The sequence below is a fragment of the Mugil cephalus genome, chromosome 7, assembly GCF_022458985.1.
Source record: "Mugil cephalus isolate CIBA_MC_2020 chromosome 7, CIBA_Mcephalus_1.1, whole genome shotgun sequence".
Taxonomy (NCBI): domain Eukaryota; kingdom Metazoa; phylum Chordata; class Actinopteri; order Mugiliformes; family Mugilidae; genus Mugil; species Mugil cephalus.
Genome location: NC_061776.1, coordinates 11589761 through 11607130, shown reverse-complemented (window position 1 = coordinate 11607130; position 17370 = coordinate 11589761). Strand labels below are relative to the sequence as shown.

Genomic DNA, 17370 nt, shown 5'->3' with positions numbered 1-17370 from the left:
CACTTTTTTGGTGGCCACATTTGATTATCATTATTCTAAGTTTATTTTCCATTATTTATCATTTATTTACCCAAATCAATAGCAAATTACCTCTGCCAAATCCTGGGGCAATGGCAACTAAAATCTGGCTGTTCGAAGCTATATTCAAGTCTGAGAAGAAACAAATGGGCCTACGCGTTGCGGCCATATTGGCCATAGTCAGCAGTCATAGTCAAGTCTATCTTTGTGAAGCACTGAGTTACTTTTTAGGCTTAAAATGATTTGACTTGTCAACTGCTGTAACACAGCAAAATGTGGACTAGTTGAACAGTAAAGATCAGACTGAAATGCAGTAGTTCTGTGAAACAGACCGACCCAAGCAGGACTCAATGATAAGCTCCTCCCGTATTTGTTGTTAGATGTCTTTAAATGTACGAAACAGCGCCCCCCTAGACGCAGCGGGTGGACAATGTTCTAGCCTGTGGTCAAAGGTGGTATTGCGCTGGGGACGGAACGAAACTCGAGAGTGCTAGTGATATGTTAGCTACGTGTTTTGGCTAGCTTACGGGAACCAGAGTTACCAACACAGCAAGCTAATCATCCCCACAGAGTAAAGGATTATCTACTTTTGCGTCGAACTACGTAAGTCAGATACACTTTCTACTGTCTTTTTTGCTCCCCAGTATGTTTCGTATATTTTCAAGCTTATTTTACCATGGAAGAAACACTCAACACATGCTTTCTCAGTAAATCACAATGTCCTTTATTTCTTAAATTTCTGTGTTTCTTTCAATGGTAATTTTTCAAGTTAAACACGCCTCTCCAACACCAGACATGCCACAACAAAGTTGTGAAAGCGGCTATTGATATATAACTGAGATCATTTCTCAAATGATCAACCTATCAACTTAACATCCAAGTAACACAATTAGCAAGCTAAAGATACCCTTTAAAATAGAGCGGTTAGGAGAGAGTGGATGTTTCCAAAAATATAATTATTTCTATTGCATTTTTTTTTTTCACGATGCCTGGACTTAGATATTTCTCTAAATGAATTAATTATTAACATGTAAGTGAAATTATGTAAGTCATTTAACAATAAGTAGAATCACAAACAGCAAATAAATGTAGTGGATAAAAAAGCAGTGGACTAAATGTGTAAGTACTCAAGATGCTACCAGAAGCAATGCCCTTTTAAGCTAAGTGTAGATTAGCACAAGCAAAAGCCAAACGTAACATTCACATTGCATGACTGTGTTACTCAGAACACCTTTTTATAAAGAAGTTTTAATTCTTCCATCTTACAATTTTTTTTTACATTTTTGCCTTATTTAAAACCAACAAGTACAACTGAAATAATGGAGCAAATGCAAAAATCCCAACACAACGCTGTCTCTTCTTCATAGACATAGACTGACATATTATTGTTAAATGAAACATTTCACCGTATGTTCAAACAAGGAAACACTATTTTCTGTGTGTATTTACATTAAACAGTTCTAACAGTGCCAGAGTCATCCTCCTCTGCATTTCCGACCAGTTTATTGGTGTCCACCTGACCAGCCTGGTGCCGCTCATTGCTGAAGAAGAGTGGGTTGTCAAAGGTTGTTAACTTTTCTGGAATAGCTATTCGGACTCCCGATTTCTTCAAGAAAAAGAGGACGGTGACTGTGCCTATAGCAATCACGGCAATCACAAGTACCACAGCCAAAATGATGTGGCCACGTGTTTGAGAGTCCTCCTTAGAAACCCCTGTACACATTCAACACATAGATAATGAGCCACAAATTACAATTGTGATGCGATCATGACAATTATAAAGAACCACTACTTACCAGGCTTTGGTGGAATTTGTTTTAGCACTAGAAAAAAAGACAAATATACTAGAATGTTTATTTGAGTATCTTATTATAATAAAAATGACAGCATAATTTACAGTAATTATTGTTTGAGTTCTTTCTTTTTTGATTCATTGTTGTATGAGCCACACATTCCTATAAATCAAATAAATTTTAATATACTCACCTTTGTGTGTTTTACAAATATACCCTCTGTCATGCCAACGGTTGCCTATCCTCCATCTTCCGTCTAAAGTTGTAATTGCTGCATAGGTTCCATAATTGCTGTCAGGCTGACCTGGACCCCAGTTATTGTAGTCCATGACTGTTTTATCCAACCATTTCCACGAGCCTAGGAACAAAGAGAAATGTAAACTGTATATATATATATATATATATATATATATATTTTTTTTCCAACACAGTTTCATTTTTTTTTTACCAGGTCTTCTTTGGCATACTTTCTTTCCATGTCAATAGAAAACAGTTGTTTTACTGAACACTTGTAAAGAATTTATGAAAAGGAATAATTTAAATGACAAAACTGAAAATGGAGTTGCCACTTGAGGGCAGCAGAGGAACAAGACTGACATACAGTATTTGTTTTAAAAATGTTTTGGTTAGATGTGTAGCAAACTCTCAATGAGATGAGCGAAATAGATTACAAATATATTTAGTTTTTTTAGTTTCTCAAATGTTTATCAGGCCATAGTTATTTAATCCACATCTATTTGATATAAAAATATGAATTGATACAACTATATGTTTTTTTTTCAGCTTGTTGTTGGCCAGACATAGTTTCAGTTCTCTGTCCAGATGAAAAAAATAGTTTAACTTCTGTAATTATTTTACTTTTTAGTTTCAGGGAATATGTTTTTGCAAAGACTGTTTCCTTCTTTATGTTTAACAAAGTGTAGTTGATGAGGAAAGAAAGAAAATGGGACTGTACCTTTGTGAGTTTTGTACAGGCCAATCCAGAAAGTGGGCTGACTGTCTTTATACATGTTCACATTGCTTTCAATGAAATTTTGCTCCTCTGGAGTTTCAATGCTGGCAAGAGTTCCACCTTTTCATACAGTTAAAACAACAACAAAAGCCTCTTAGTAATATCCGAATAAAACTGTCAGTGGCTGTGAAATTATTATTATTGTTGTTATCATAATACCATTCACAAATCCTTACCGTGTCTTGCACAGCTAGCAGATGCATCTGGCCACTCAATCCTTTGTGTAATAAAGAGGTAACAGTAACCCCTAAATGGTATCCAGCTATTTTCCTGGATTGCGTATCTGGGGCTTTCTGTGTCTTCAGGGCAGATTCCTGGGAACTCAGTCGATTGAGTTGGAGGGACATCTGTGAATAAAAGAGCAAGCAGTGGTTACTTAAACTATGTCACATCTAAACTGGCTATATTACAAAAGTGTCACCATAAAATCAGCATGCTCCATAGTAGTGAACAGTAATCTTAAACGGACTAAAACAATGTTACTAACTGGAGAAGGCAGGGGATTTTCCAACATTTTGTAATTAAGAAGAGATAGAAAAATGTATTCAAATGTATGTGTGCCATACCTGCTGACTTCATGCAAACACTGGTCATGTTCTGACTGCAGTCAGCTGTCTTCCATTTTCCATCCTCATCCACATACACGCAAGGATTGCCCATTCTTGGCTCAAATATATCCCAGTTTGATATGGTCATACTCCAACCAGCAACATATCTGAAATATCCACCAGTCTGAAAACACGGATGTAGATATATTCAGCATCACTCATTGAAAAAGAAAAAAAAATCATATTTTTTTTCAAGAAATCTTTTGTAATTTTATTGTAAAAAAGTAAATAAATTAAAGTCTTTTGATCAGAATAGACTGCCTTGTCACTCTTTACAGCATACTTGCCTTCACCCCTGTCTTTTTGTTTTGTCGACTCGGGTCGAATAACCCGGGATTTTCAATGTGAACAGGAATGCCGCGTTGACCCGCTAATTTACACAATGACGCTGATGTACGTGCCTGTCACATTCTGATTTTATTACTAGAGGGCCTGTCAGACTGTGTCATTGTATAAGCTCCAGGGCTGCAAGCAGATCAAAAATAGAGCAAAGTTTTGGTCTACCATATTAGCCCTGGATTTTCTGGAGTTAAGTTATGAGCTACCTTTTCCACACTACATTGACTTTGGCACCTCTATTTATTGGTCTGAAATCCAGGAGAAGACAAGAGAAGAAAATCCTTTAGGAATCTCCAGGGGAGAAACATTATAACAATTAATATCGAATCGGGGAAAGGGAACTTGATAGGCACATCCCTAATTATGGCCATGGGTTTCTTTCAACATATACAATAGTCAACAAAATATTTCAGCAGGTTAACTAGTATTTTTAAATTTGCGTTCTGAAACACTTAATTTTACCATGTTTCTGTTCAGTCCAATCCACATAGGAGCTTTCAGATCCAAAGCCATCAGCTCGACATAGACCTGTGCCCCCTCAGTACGCAGACTTGCCAGGTTGGCGCCATCATATTCGCAGTTCTTCTGGGCTGCATACCAGTTCATTTGTTGAGTAACAACCTTGATGGAGTCATTGAATATACTGACATAGCCAGTAGGAGTTGGATCAGAGGAGTCCGGGAAAGTTTCATCTATTAGTGGTTAGAAAAAAAGACAAATTTCTTTTCATTTTAAGGTGAACAGCTCTCTTCTGCACATGCTTAGGGTTACTATATGTTTTCCTTAGAAACATTAAATTACATATTCACCAAGCACACTTTTGTTAAAAGTGTTTTATGTTGATTATTTGAAAGTAGTGCCAATTAGAGGGCACTCACAACAAATCACAAAGTAGCACAATTGGTAGTTTGAGGGGCTATTTACTTGTGACATACAGTATAACTAATTGGAGAACACTGAGCCAGGCTGTATGTTGTCTGTCAGATCAGACAAACACATTCTAATAAATTGAAAAATAATATCTGTTAATTGGTTCAATCGTATTTTGTCAAGTGAAGGAATTTGGAGATAAGTTTAGTTACACTGTTTTTTTTCTAGACAAGGTGATCTGAAGATTGATCAAAAATAACTAACAGATTATTCAATAATGAAAGCAATTATAGTCATTATTTGAATGTAAATTGTTGACTCACCAACATTTCGCATACAGACATATCCATTGGTGTCATTGCAGGACCTTTTTATCCATTTCCCAGTACCAATTTTGGGATCAGTAGTCATCGCCACACATGTTCCCTTTTAAGGCACAGAACAAGAATAATGACGAAAAGATTTTTTTGTTAGCACATTGTGCTAAAGAGAGGGGAACTTGTGAATGTTTCAAGGCAAATTGAAATTTTTTACATTACAGTACAAGTAAAGCATTACCTCTTCATTCAAATGCAAAAGGTGAGGATAAGACATCTGGAATGAAAAATCAGGATTTCAAAAATGTAAGAAGAAAATATACAGCATCATTAACAATACAGATTCATATAACTTGTGTTTTACCAGATCATCTGTCATTTGGGGGCCGTATGGATGCCTCTGCAAAAGCAAATTGGTATTAGCAATGTTAAGCAACAAGTGCAACTTATAAAAAAGATTGTTGGTACTTGACACACGTCAGTTTTTCTATATCCTAAGCTGCCATGGCCAAAATTATAACAGAAAAATATAAATGTGTTACCCATTGAGTATCGCCATATATGATATGGGAAGTGTATCGCTGCAACAACAGAAATAATAATTAAAAAAAAACAACAACATAAAAATCTTTTTTTAAAACACACACTAAAATGTGATTCTACACAACTAAAGCACTTATCATCATAATATAGAAATTACATTGTCCACTTACTTCAAACCCCCAATTGTTGTATCGCCTTGGTTGCCCATCAGTCCAGTAGTATGAAGAATCATGCGTATTATGTAAACCAATCCATAGGTTCGTAGTAGGCGCTTCAACCATTTTATTTGTCAAAAACACTAAAAATGTAACAAATATTTAAGACTTGGTTATTGTTTATTGCAAAAAAACAAAAGTTTGTTAATATTGCAGCCTAAGCATTGCAGTGTAAGAAATCCAACAGTTTAAACAAGTTTTCTAGTGTTTTGCTATCATCATCGTCAATCAAATTTAAATAAATCTCTTTTTTTTTTTTTTTTTAACCTTGGAATTTTATCCTTCCATTGAAGCAACACTCAGATTCACTGAGAAACAGAAGAACAATTTTATCAGTGGCACAGAATTTTTCTAGTAAGTAAAAAGACTGTCAAACATGGCTTTAGTAGTAGTCGTCGGCTCAAAGCATGAGTAGTGTCTGTTCACCACTGACAAACAATCCTAAAGGCTTGGGGTGGAAACCTTTCTTATTGATGACTTGGAAAAGTTTTTCTTTACCAATATAAGTTTGACATTTGTGGCCAACACTGGATGGTATTTTTAGGGAAACGAACAGAAGAGAGAGGGTTATGGTTTTAAACCCCAGTGAGACTATGGATCAGAATATTCAAGTCTGGGGATGTTTTCTCCAGTCTGAATGCCTAAATAGACCTGAAATGTTATTGACAATCACTTGAAGCCCAAAGGGTGCTGGCTATTTTCATTATTACTATTTTGAATATTCAGTACCACCCACAGCACAGGGGATGATGCTGGTGTTATCATTTACATTCTATGTTACAAATTAAGAAAAAAGCAGACCATAGTACTATATATTGTTATAATATACTATAGTATAATAGCCTAAGTAATTTTTTGACTAACTGTACAACTAAAAATTGTGTTTTTTTTTTCTTGTTTTCCGAAAACATTCAAATCTGACTATGACTAGGCTAACGATATCAAACATAAAACAAACCTTGAACATGTCTTGTGGTAATTGAGGCCAGATTTCCTCCCATGCTTTTGCATTTTGTCCTCGCTCCCTCCCACGTCTCCTTCTCGTTGTTAATGATGCTGTAACACTGGTTGAAAAATCAACAGCTTTGTGTGATATTTTCTAGATCAGCAGTTGCTCATTTTAAACATGTAATTAGTGCTGTATCAGTTGTATTACCACCTCGGTGGTAATACAAGACTTAACTCTTACCTTTGAATTAATTTTTTTCCAGCTTTGTGGGCAGCCACCTTTTGGGGGAACAGTTGGTGCTACAGTAGCATTGGCGGGTGGTGAGCCACTGCGTTTACAAATTGATCTGTAGTCCAAGCCACAATTATAATCATGCCAGAATCCTGTGACCCAAACCAGAATTTAGAATACATTTTTCATCTTGGCTGTTAAAATTGAATGATGTTTTTTAAAATGTTTTTATTACATTAATTACATGAAAAGCCACCATAGATTAGTCAGGATTAATTAATTTAAAGCCACTCACCCATTGAAGAAGTAATGGCAACACAATTCTCATCATTGTTCTTGAAATCAGGTTGATTTTCATTCCACCTTTCAAACTCAACTGGTGAATCATCCATCCACCTTTTTGTAGCAAAGCAAAATTACAAGAAAAGACTCATTCATTTACTTTCATCTTGACTGATTTTATAAAATGTATGTTGCTAATTACTGTGGTCATGTTTAAGAAGTTAGTTTTGCAACAGTAATATTTACTTTTCATAAACAAATTTATATATTTAGGTCAACATAGTTCACATCAGAAATGTGTCACAAGTTTCACATAATTTTCTTGTTTAATATTTAGTTTTGAATCCATTCTTCACTATTTCATTAATACCCACGCAAATGATCCATCAAGATCTACGATCAGGCCTATCCAATATTGGCCGTAATCTTCAGATATCTGCACACAGAGACGGGAGGAATGCAGTAAAATTACCAGTACTTAAATTTCCGTATGTTCTGAGCTTAAATACTGTGGCGATTGATTGTTAGTAGCGTAGTTTAAGGTAACATTGTGGCTCACCTGTTTCCAGATAAAGACACTTTCAGCTTCACTGTTTATAGTCGCCAAGTCACCGTGCCGCTGTTGGCAGAAGTGGCGAGCTTCCTCCATGGACATTGAATCTCTGTTAAAATAATACTGATTCCCTTTCCATTCTAGCCACCAATCTGAGGTTCTATTGTAGTCTGAAAACACAGCACAAACAGGTCATTATATGTGCTGTTCAAGTGTAGCTTTTGATTTTTTTATTTATTTATTTTTTCATAGTCACTGGTGTTTTAATCAGTTTTCTCCAAATTTATGAGTAGATCAAATATTGGTCCACGTTGTGGAAATTAATTAGGTGACCTTAATCAGTGGCGTCTTTGAACACAGTTTCCTCTGTAGACACTTCTTGTAGTGGTAGTTGTGGGTGAATACAGTTTGTTGTGTCTGATGCTGCGTCTCTGTTTACGATCGGTGGAGCATAGCCACCCAGTTTGCGTAGTAGAGCCTGAGGTTCAGGGCCCCAGAGCGATTCCGATTGGCTTATTTGAAGCAAGGGCGGGGACTGCACAGGTCTGGCTAGCTCAGCTAATGTATGTAACGTAACATAGCTAATTCATGTTTCATTCATTCACTGCATGATAAATCGAGTTGACAACCTGGCCAGTGCGATTTGGGACTGGAGCAGAAGTTGGAGATAAAATAATTTATATTTATTTAAGACAAAAGACATAATTTCTCAAGACAAAACTAAGTCATTCAACCAGCAGTTTTTTAAACAGACAACTTGGTTAACCAGGCAGTCATAAAATGTCGCTTGGTTACTCTAATTTACCATTCTAAATGGAATCGATAATGTAGTTTACATATTGTTTCAATTATAATGGAATTTGTGTAATCCATAACTAGCAATACGTGTGTGGGTGTGTGAGTGGGGGGGCACAACCTTACGGAGCTGTTTACCTATCTGTGGAACTGAAATGGCTGTTTGGCCACAGTAAATTGTGTGTGGTGACTTTGTATATTGCTTGCTGTGTATTGGGTGTGCGTCGTGTGCCATGCATTGCATTTTGCGTGGGTTTTCTCTGGGTATTCTGGCTTTTGTGTTTTTGTTGTGAGGGTATTTATTATGGTATTTCTGGATTGCATTGTAAAATTTTCCTGCATGGCCCCACCAGAAATTCCAAACCCAAATCCCCATTGATCTTAATTAGTTTTAATGTTGGTTAATTTAGTTGCTACCTCTTTAGTATTGACCACCTCTTCTAGCAGGAGGTCTTTCACTTGTAATTATTTTATGACTTCAGTTATAGTTATTAGTTGCAAGTTTTTATTTGATACTTGAAGTTACATGATTCAGATTTGATTTCATAATAGAATCCCAACCTTTTTCCAGTTAAAGTGAATATATTTAAATTATTCTTACAAATGAAACTGTAAATGTTGGTGTGTAGTTTGAATGCAGTATAATTAAATATTTTGAGGCCAAATTGAATCTTGCCATTTTCTGTGTGGTTACATTGAGAAATGACTTACCTGGAGTCACTGGGCTTGGAGATGGACTTGGGGTCACTCCTGTTAGGAAAAAAGATAATTAAAGTCTGAATAAATGCTGAATCCTTCAAAGAGCTACAAGCTATAGATCATGTTTCAAGATGGCAATATAAAAAACAAAACAAAAAAAAAAAACAAGGGATGCCCAACAGTTGTTGCATTGTTTGATAATATCACTTCACTCCATTCACTTTTTTCGACGCTCCAGTGACACGGAGACATGTCAACCAGTCATGTTTTTTGTTATTCTTGCTGTTTTTTAAACCGGTCAACTTTTGAACGTCATAGACGAGGACACCCAGCACTTGAGTCAAACTTCAGTGGTGACGTTCAGACAGTTGCGGCATTTCCATTACCCTTACAAATGCGCAAAACCTAAATATTGTAATAAAAAACTGGTAATGGAAACACCTACATTTCAAAAAACCTCTCAAATGTGGCTAAAACTATTTGTGTTTTTTCAGACGTATTGATATAAGTTTATCGCAAAAGTGCAAAGGAAACACTTTTTTTCGCAATTCCCCGTCGCCAGATATGATACAGGATATGACCAGTTCATTTGAAGTCCATCTTCCTCAAAGTGAAGTCTCACGCAAATTTAAAAGAATTGTTGGATATTGTGAGACAACACTTGAGAGTTATTTACTGATGAGACACAAAACAGTTTTCAGTTTTCCTAACCCCTAACCCTAACACTTGCAAAGAGCAATTGCACTTTTTTGAAATTTCAGAAATATTGCTTTTGCAAAAAGTGTATTTGAAATGCATCAAGTGTAGGTGGCCACGCTCATGTGAAAGAAAACCTGTCCAGTTTGTCAATGTTTTACCTAAGCGAATCTGGCAGAGCCATCCTAAGAATGTCTCACAGTGCACGTCGTTCCAAGATCCACTTTGGGACCCTCGGTGTAGTTTGATTTGCGCACAAGATTCAACATTATTTTTATTGTTTGGTTCTCCTTCCTCCCAGTGTTGGAAATTCAGCTGTAAATAATACAAAAAAACAACAACAGTGGATTAGTAAATACTTGTGTTCCTTACTAAAAACTATACGGAAAAGTATTTACTTACTGGAGACTCATCACTCCATACATAACCAGCATTGGGATCAGGGGCACTTAGTCCAATCCATACTACTTCATAGCTGTCATGGACAAATTTGAATGAATGGTTTAAATATAACACATTTTTGTAAAAATTTTCCCAACTTAGTAGACTCAGTGATGTGCTGCTGCTCTGGAAATATGATACATAATTTGTCATTTCTCACTGTACCGTTCTGGTAGAACTTGTTGTTCAGCATCACTGTGGATGCTGAGCAGGTCTCCTCCAATAGCTCTGCAGTAATTTCTGGCCTCATACCAGGTCCTCTTTGTTTCCGAATACTCTCCAAACAACTGCAAACCAAACAAGATGTTCAGCATTGTTTGATAATATCACTTCATGCCATTCACAAGGAAACGTCTCTGTAGGTGGTAACATTTTTAAAAAAAAACATTGCCTTTTAAGTTCTCATTGAAACCCTAGTAATCTCAGTCTTTGTTTTGGGACTAATGGTGCAAATTGTGTGAACCATTGAACCTGAAGTGCATAATTTAGACATTTATGTGTGGCCTCAAAGGTATGTTTTTCGATATTGGCTAGTTAACATGTTTGTGAATGATGGTGAATCCTATCAAAACTAAAGTATTCTCTAAGCTGCAGTACCTCCCACAAGTTTGTACCTTATAGCACTGGTTTCTTGATCTTAATGGAGTCCACCCCAGTGGACAGTCTGGAGGGTTGACAGTCGGTGGGGCAGGGGTTACAGTTGCCCCGTCTGCTCGATGCTTACAGATGTATTTTTCCCTATTGGTGCAAGGCAGTACGTCCCAAAGGCCAGCAAAAACCCCAGTTTTCATGGCGACGCAGCCCTGTGTGTGACCTTACGTTATCAAAAGAGAAATAGTGAATTGTTAATTGTGAAGCTACTGTTTCACAACCTGTCAATGATGGACTTAAGTATTTCAACGTACCTGGCATTTGAGCATTCCAGTGAGTAAATCTTACTGTTTCTGTGTTGGTCCATACAAATTTCTCTGCATTGTCCTGATTTGAGAGCCCTAGCCAGAAATGTTTCTCTGGTCTGCTCCCAACCAAACTCACAAGGAATGCATTATCCACCCTGGAATTATTTTCATGGATCACAGGTTATCTGGTGAAACTAAACGTTTTTTGCTTCTTGTTTTGCTCAACGTATGTGTTAAATCTCATGTGTAAATGTAGTGTGCCAACAACACTTGAATTCATTGGAATTGTTCTCACCCGGTTGAAACATCAGCTAAATAAGAGTCCGAGCTCTTGCAATCGTCTTTAGCTTCGTCAAAAGTTTTGGTCTGTTTTCCTATGAAGTAGCAGTATGAGCCATGACGCCTCCATCCCTGCATTGGCGGAAAACACAGTGAAGAAGTTTGATGTGGTTGCTTAATATTACAGAGAATGTCAATGAATGGACTGAAAACAACATAGTCACACTTATGCGTCTTATTTTAGCAGAATTGGTATCATATCAGACAAAATTAAATTACTGCCTTAAGTAATACATAATTTCATAATGTCATAGTTTTTGTTTAATTCTGCATAATAATTTTTTGACCACTTATTAAAAAATAAAATGAGTTAAAAAATAAAAACCATATCATTATATCAAGTAGTGACACTAGTATTCATTTAGCACTGTGTTACTGTCCACATGTAATTATACAATATGAACACAAAATGAACGCTTTATTAAAAAGGCAAACCAAAATTAATAACAGCAAGGAAATGCAACACACCTTTTTGCAGCCTACGTCCTGATCTACTTCATCTCCGGTGGGTGTTGAAACACTTGTTGTCATACAAATGAAGCCATGTTTCTCCTCACACACGCGGTCGGCCCAATTTCCATTCTGCAACACAATACCAAAACGTGTTTATGCGTAGATTACGTCTAAAAGGCAATGTTACCAAAAAAATAAATACAAATTTAATGTCATACAAACAAACAAAACAAAAATATATACTACAAATTTTTCTGTGCATATATACTGATCAGGCCTAACATTATGACATTTCTAACATTGTGTAAATCTCCCTTGTGCCTCCAAACAGTTGTGACTCAGACAAGGGCCTTCTGAGGGAGTCCTGTGGTTTTTTGCAACACAATGTTGTTTGTGTGTGCCTTTGCGCGTCAGACTTGTTCCAGTGCATCCCACAGATAATCCATGGATTACCATGACTTGGATAACCGAGAACCTTCACAGACATCCCGCAGATACTTGATCGGTTTGGGATCTAGTGAATCTGGAGGCCAGGTCAAAGCCTTGTGCTGTTCCTAAGCCATTTTTGTGTGTGTGCCTGTGTGTGCCATCAAGGAATGTCATTGCTATGGGGTGGGGGTGCCTTCGTCGAGTCTAGGTGGGTTGTACATGTCTAAGTAACATTCACACAGATGCCAGGTCCAAAGGTTTCCCAGCAGAACATTGAATTGTTACAACATGGTCAGTGTTGTTAACATTTCCTGTCAGTGGTTTTAATGTTGTGGCTCGTCAGTGTACATAGAAATAATATGTTCACCACAACCACACGATGGTCCAAACCTTACCTCCCCTCTGATGAGAACACAGTCCTTTATATCCCCCAAAACAGTTGGTTTTCCATATTCCCAGCTAGTGTAGCTGACGATGGAGTGGTCACTCCACTCAAATAACCTCTCTGTCTTCTTGTCATTTAGTCCAATCCAAAGCTCATCTGTGGATCCTGCCAACATTCATAAACAGTTGTCAGATAACTTCATTCAGCTGCAAAATTGCAAAAAAAAAGAAAACCAAATAGAAGAAAGGCGCCAGTAATAAAAGGCTGTAAGCGTGTAAGCACATACCATATCCAAGTTGAGAGATGACAAAACTTTGATCCTCCACATTGCGGATGCTCACAAGGTCCCCTCCTACCCCACGGCATCCTTTCTGAGCATCAGACCATGTTTTCTCAGTTCTGTTAAGATGGAAGCAGTGGCCATTGTAGGGAATCCATGGACTTGGGCAAAATCCTGTCCAAGGAGCTGATGAGGCAGAACAAAGTTATTTAAGCACCGAATTACAGACATACAGGATAGTTAAAGTGTAACAAGGGAATGTCTAGAATACTAGAGATAGTTTTTGTTACTTTGGGTGGGAGTCTCCTCAGCTCCATTACTGGAGCAAATATAGCCCAGTTTCCTGCTGCAAGATGAACTTTGCCAGGAGTACTGTACAGAAGGATCAACAACTGCACAATTGTGACCTGGATTTGGAAGTGGATGCCCTAAAACAAGACAATAATCATGTTTACTGTTAGCATTATAGAAGGCTTCATATCACTTCCCTGTTGCTTTGCTTACATTTGTGTTTGTATCATTTTGCTTCTCAGCTAAACAACTGGTAACCACACAGCTTCCCACTCTATGAGCTTGATTGAGTATTGGTAAAGACTTTAAACACATTTCCGTTTAATATATTTTTAATGGCGTACATAATTTGAGGTTGAACCTACCTGAGTCCCAATTCAGATAACGGTAAGGCCTTCCACTGCTCCATTTCCAACCATGCTCTGAATCCAGGAACAGCCCAATCCAAAGTGTATTACCCCCTCTTCCTAGTAGTGCTGTGTGGGCCATGGGCAACACAAATGGAAAAATGGTCATTCCCTTTGTCATTGGATTTTGATTGTAAGCATTATGATTTGACTATGTAAATAGAGCCTCCAGGAATAGAGAAAGTTATCTTCTCAGTAATCGATATTGATACATACTGTTGCTAATGTCTGTGCCCACATTTTCCACTGCATTGAGCACAGAGTCACTGTCTCCTTACCTGTGATATAAGCATGCTCATGAGGATCATTGACGCTAAGCAGGGAGGCACCTTGCTGTTTGCAGCTGATTTCTGCCTGCGGCCAAGTCAGAGCTGCCTGTGTGTTCAACTGGTAATACACGTTTGTTATTGGGTTTACATTCCAGTGTTCTTTGGCTGTTAAACAAAAAAAATATATATGTTAAGTGACACTTTCATTCACGTTAAGACAAGCCTTATGTGCGTATTTTTTGCCAGTTAATCATGAGTGTTGTCTTAAGTGTAATTTAGTCCTAAACCAGATCAGCACCTGAACTTGAGTGAGGCAGTACTCACATGTAGTCGGGCAGTAGCCCCAGCGTTCACTTTCATATTTTGTCTCAACCGCACACCAGAGGCGCTTTTCTGACGAGTCAAATGTAGTGCAGTTTGAGTACCACTGGTCTTTGTACAGAAAGGGAAACATGCAGGTCTTTCCAGCTGCATTTCCACCTAAGGCAAAAAGTTCTAAAAGGTATCAAGCACAAAAAAAAAGAGACTGGTTATTGAGCAGTTCATTGGAATATCTGCATCACTTATTTTCATGAGAAAATATGACGTACAGCTTTAAGGTACAAAGATACTGGAAGTGAGAGCATGCATGACGTACGCCCAGTCTACATTCTTCTTCTTTCTGTATGCTCAAACCCAGACAACCGGTGTTCTGTGTGTCTCCTCGCTGTTAATCTTTTTCATAGTTGGATTCTGGTTGTCGAGTTTATTTTTTAGACAGAGAACCTTGGTTGGATGTGTCAAGTGACATGTCGTACCTAGCGAGAACCCTCTCAGAATAAAAAGACCAGACTTTGCCAATAAATATCTAAAAAAGCCATGCCACTTCTCAAACAACATTTTTTTTTATACTGAAGACTCTAACCTGCACCAGGATTGTGGGAAAAAAAAAATCTTGGGAATGGTAGGCATGACTTTCAGTGGCTTTGGGTGACTAGTGTTTATTGATATGGAAAGTTGTTTGGACAGTGCTTTACTATACACATGGGCAACAACTCAAAGCACAAATTTGAGATTTTGATCTCAACCAATCGAGTGTTTTTTACCCCAATAATATTAATTTGTCCGAATGTTTCATTATATACTCTGAAAATGGAGTGAAGAAATTATCAAAGTTATAATTACTAAATCCCCTTGGATTAAAATAGTCTCCACTCAAAGTCCATGTTCATTGTATAACTGTATTTTTGTTTATTTTTTTTATTGTAAAAAGCCAAATTAATGAAAATTGTGCATGTGCCCCATTTTAAATGCAGACTGAGATAAATTTGCCTTTCTGATGGGTGAAGGTTATATGTAAACACATTTGACTTCAAACCTTTCAACTTGAAAACTGCCTCTAAAAAATCTTCATCATTTTAGCTTTGCTTTGTAGTTTTTTGGAAATGATTTGTTCTTGTGTAAAGTTCATCACAACTCTGTTAATGTCACACAGTACTGTACCTCTGTACGTTCTTGTGCAAGCACCGCTGGACGTCCCTGAAATGGTGAGGTGGTTATTGGGTCCTGTCGTCTTGGAGAGAACGGCTGTGTTATCTGCTGTGAGGTTAATGTAAAGCTCTTGGCCTTTGAGGGCGAGCACTGTTTCGTTCCTGCATTCCCACTTTTGGAGTTCGCTGGTTTCATCACAGTCGTAGAGGCTTATTTCACTCCCCACACTTTTCCCCTGGGTTCCCAGGCACTTATTCCTCTGCTGGACCAGGAGTCGATCGCCGGTTGTCCAGCGTAAGTCATTGCAGTGGTTATTTGTTTTCACCAAACAAAAACCTGTGGCCTTGTTCGTTAATTGAAATGGTGAATCTGTAGGGAAAGAATTCATATAAACGCACTTGCAGGATCTCATCATTAGGATTATTTTTGCAGAGTCAAATTAGATGTTATATTTCCTGAACAATAATACTGGTAACTAATAATAGAAATTTGACAAATGACAATACTTTACCATCCGAAGCCAAGCATTGGAATGTTTGTATGAGGAGCATGAAAGCAGTACAAGTTATCCTTTCCATTGTTAGCGTACTTGTGTCTGACAGCAAAAGACTTTATTCATGCATCCTTGCTGAGGATTTAGGAGCTGTGTGAATGATCGTTGAACAGCAGTCTTTGTAGCACGGAGACATCCTTTTTTTTTTTTTTTTTTTAATCGGAACACACTTGCACACTTGTATCCGGAATAGTGCTTTTACGAACAACATTGCACAACAAACAGACTGATGTGGAAACCAGGAAGTGTTGTAGTCCAGTGAAATGACAATTCGCCCAGATACCATGCACATTAACTAGGGCAAGCAATTTTCTTTTTGATGGTGTGTTTATTTTTCAGTTTCTTATTAAGAACCCACTGTTGGCCATTAGGGCGACTGCAATGTGTTCTATAGTAACATTCTTGAATATATATTTCCAGTTTTTTAAATCTGTTTTTGACACATATGCATGTAGGGACAGAGAAGCAGATGTGATTCAGATTGTGGTCGGCGGGTTGGTGCAGCCAAGCATGATTCACATTAGTTTTAACTTACTGTAGACATTGTGCAACATCCACTACAAGGAAGCTATAATGCTGACTTTATATTTTTGTATTGGACATTCTTAGGAATAGAAAAAATAAGAATATTTTCAGTTACTGTGTATAAGGTACACTTGTACTTCTCACACAATCAAGACCAATACTTGGCTTTCGCTTCTGTATTATTATATTGTTCTAAGGATTGAAGTATCACATTAAACATAGAAAAATACAATCTCCCATGAAAGTTTCTGAAAGGCTGGTTGTAACTTTGCACTTTTTAGCTTATTTTCAGAAAGCATAGAAGCTAGTTACAGATTGGGGAGCACAGAGCAATGGAGTGCCAAATGTCACCGAAAAGCCTTCGGTCAGAATTTGTCTCCTTCCCATCCCAAGTAAAATAGGCAGACATAAAACTTGAACCCTTTCTGCAAAAATGTGGAAGTTTAATGCCATGTGTCTCTTACCATATTAATATCTTATTGTACCTGGGATTATATTAGATTATATTAGATTAGATTATCTGAGGTAAATGCTTGAACACTATGCTGTTGAGAATCAGTTTAAGACAGCCAAAAAAATCTAAAAAGAAAAAAACATAATTACAAGTTAGTCAGTGGGAGGATTAAATGCTGAACATTTGTTCTTTGTGGTCCACACCCATAACCCTTGGCTTGCATGAGCATGGACATGGATGACAGGATAATACGAG

The 17370-nt window shown here is 37.4% G+C and overlaps 1 protein-coding gene across 1 annotated transcript; it reads right to left on the bottom strand.

Moving 5' to 3' along the window:
• Positions 1-718: 718 nt before the first annotated feature.
• LOC125010679 (macrophage mannose receptor 1-like) lies at positions 719-16260 on the bottom strand. The gene is made up of 33 exons (XM_047589436.1): positions 16095-16260; positions 15596-15952; positions 14438-14608; positions 14123-14278; positions 13803-13913; positions 13437-13574; positions 13153-13332; positions 12877-13031; positions 12068-12181; positions 11556-11671; positions 11267-11415; positions 10976-11175; positions 10527-10648; positions 10323-10395; positions 10082-10235; positions 9237-9275; positions 7737-7900; positions 7552-7613; positions 7191-7291; positions 6905-7047; positions 6674-6779; positions 5671-5798; positions 5500-5538; positions 5322-5357; positions 5199-5234; positions 4964-5066; positions 4233-4462; positions 3390-3555; positions 3000-3170; positions 2767-2883; positions 2005-2169; positions 1815-1841; positions 719-1731 (listed from the first exon to the last, which is right to left on the bottom strand). Exons 1-33 carry the CDS (start codon positions 16159-16161, stop codon positions 1469-1471), a joined length of 4359 nt encoding a protein of 1452 aa, XP_047445392.1. The 5' UTR covers positions 16162-16260; the 3' UTR covers positions 719-1468.
• Positions 16261-17370: the final 1110 nt, after the last annotated feature.

Bases quoted from the DNA above. Each gene is read 5' to 3' on its own strand.
- LOC125010679 (XM_047589436.1), bottom strand. From the start codon at position 16,161: ATGGAAAGGATAACTTGTACTGCTTTCATGCTCCTCATACAAACATTC. The intron at 9,276-10,081 runs GTAAAACATTGA...TTTTCCTAACAG, and splicing joins GCTCTGCCAGATTCGCTTAG to GAGTGACCCCAAGTCCATCT. The intron at 7,614-7,736 runs GTGAGCCACAAT...CTCTGTGTGCAG, and splicing joins GTGTCTTTATCTGGAAACAG to ATATCTGAAGATTACGGCCA.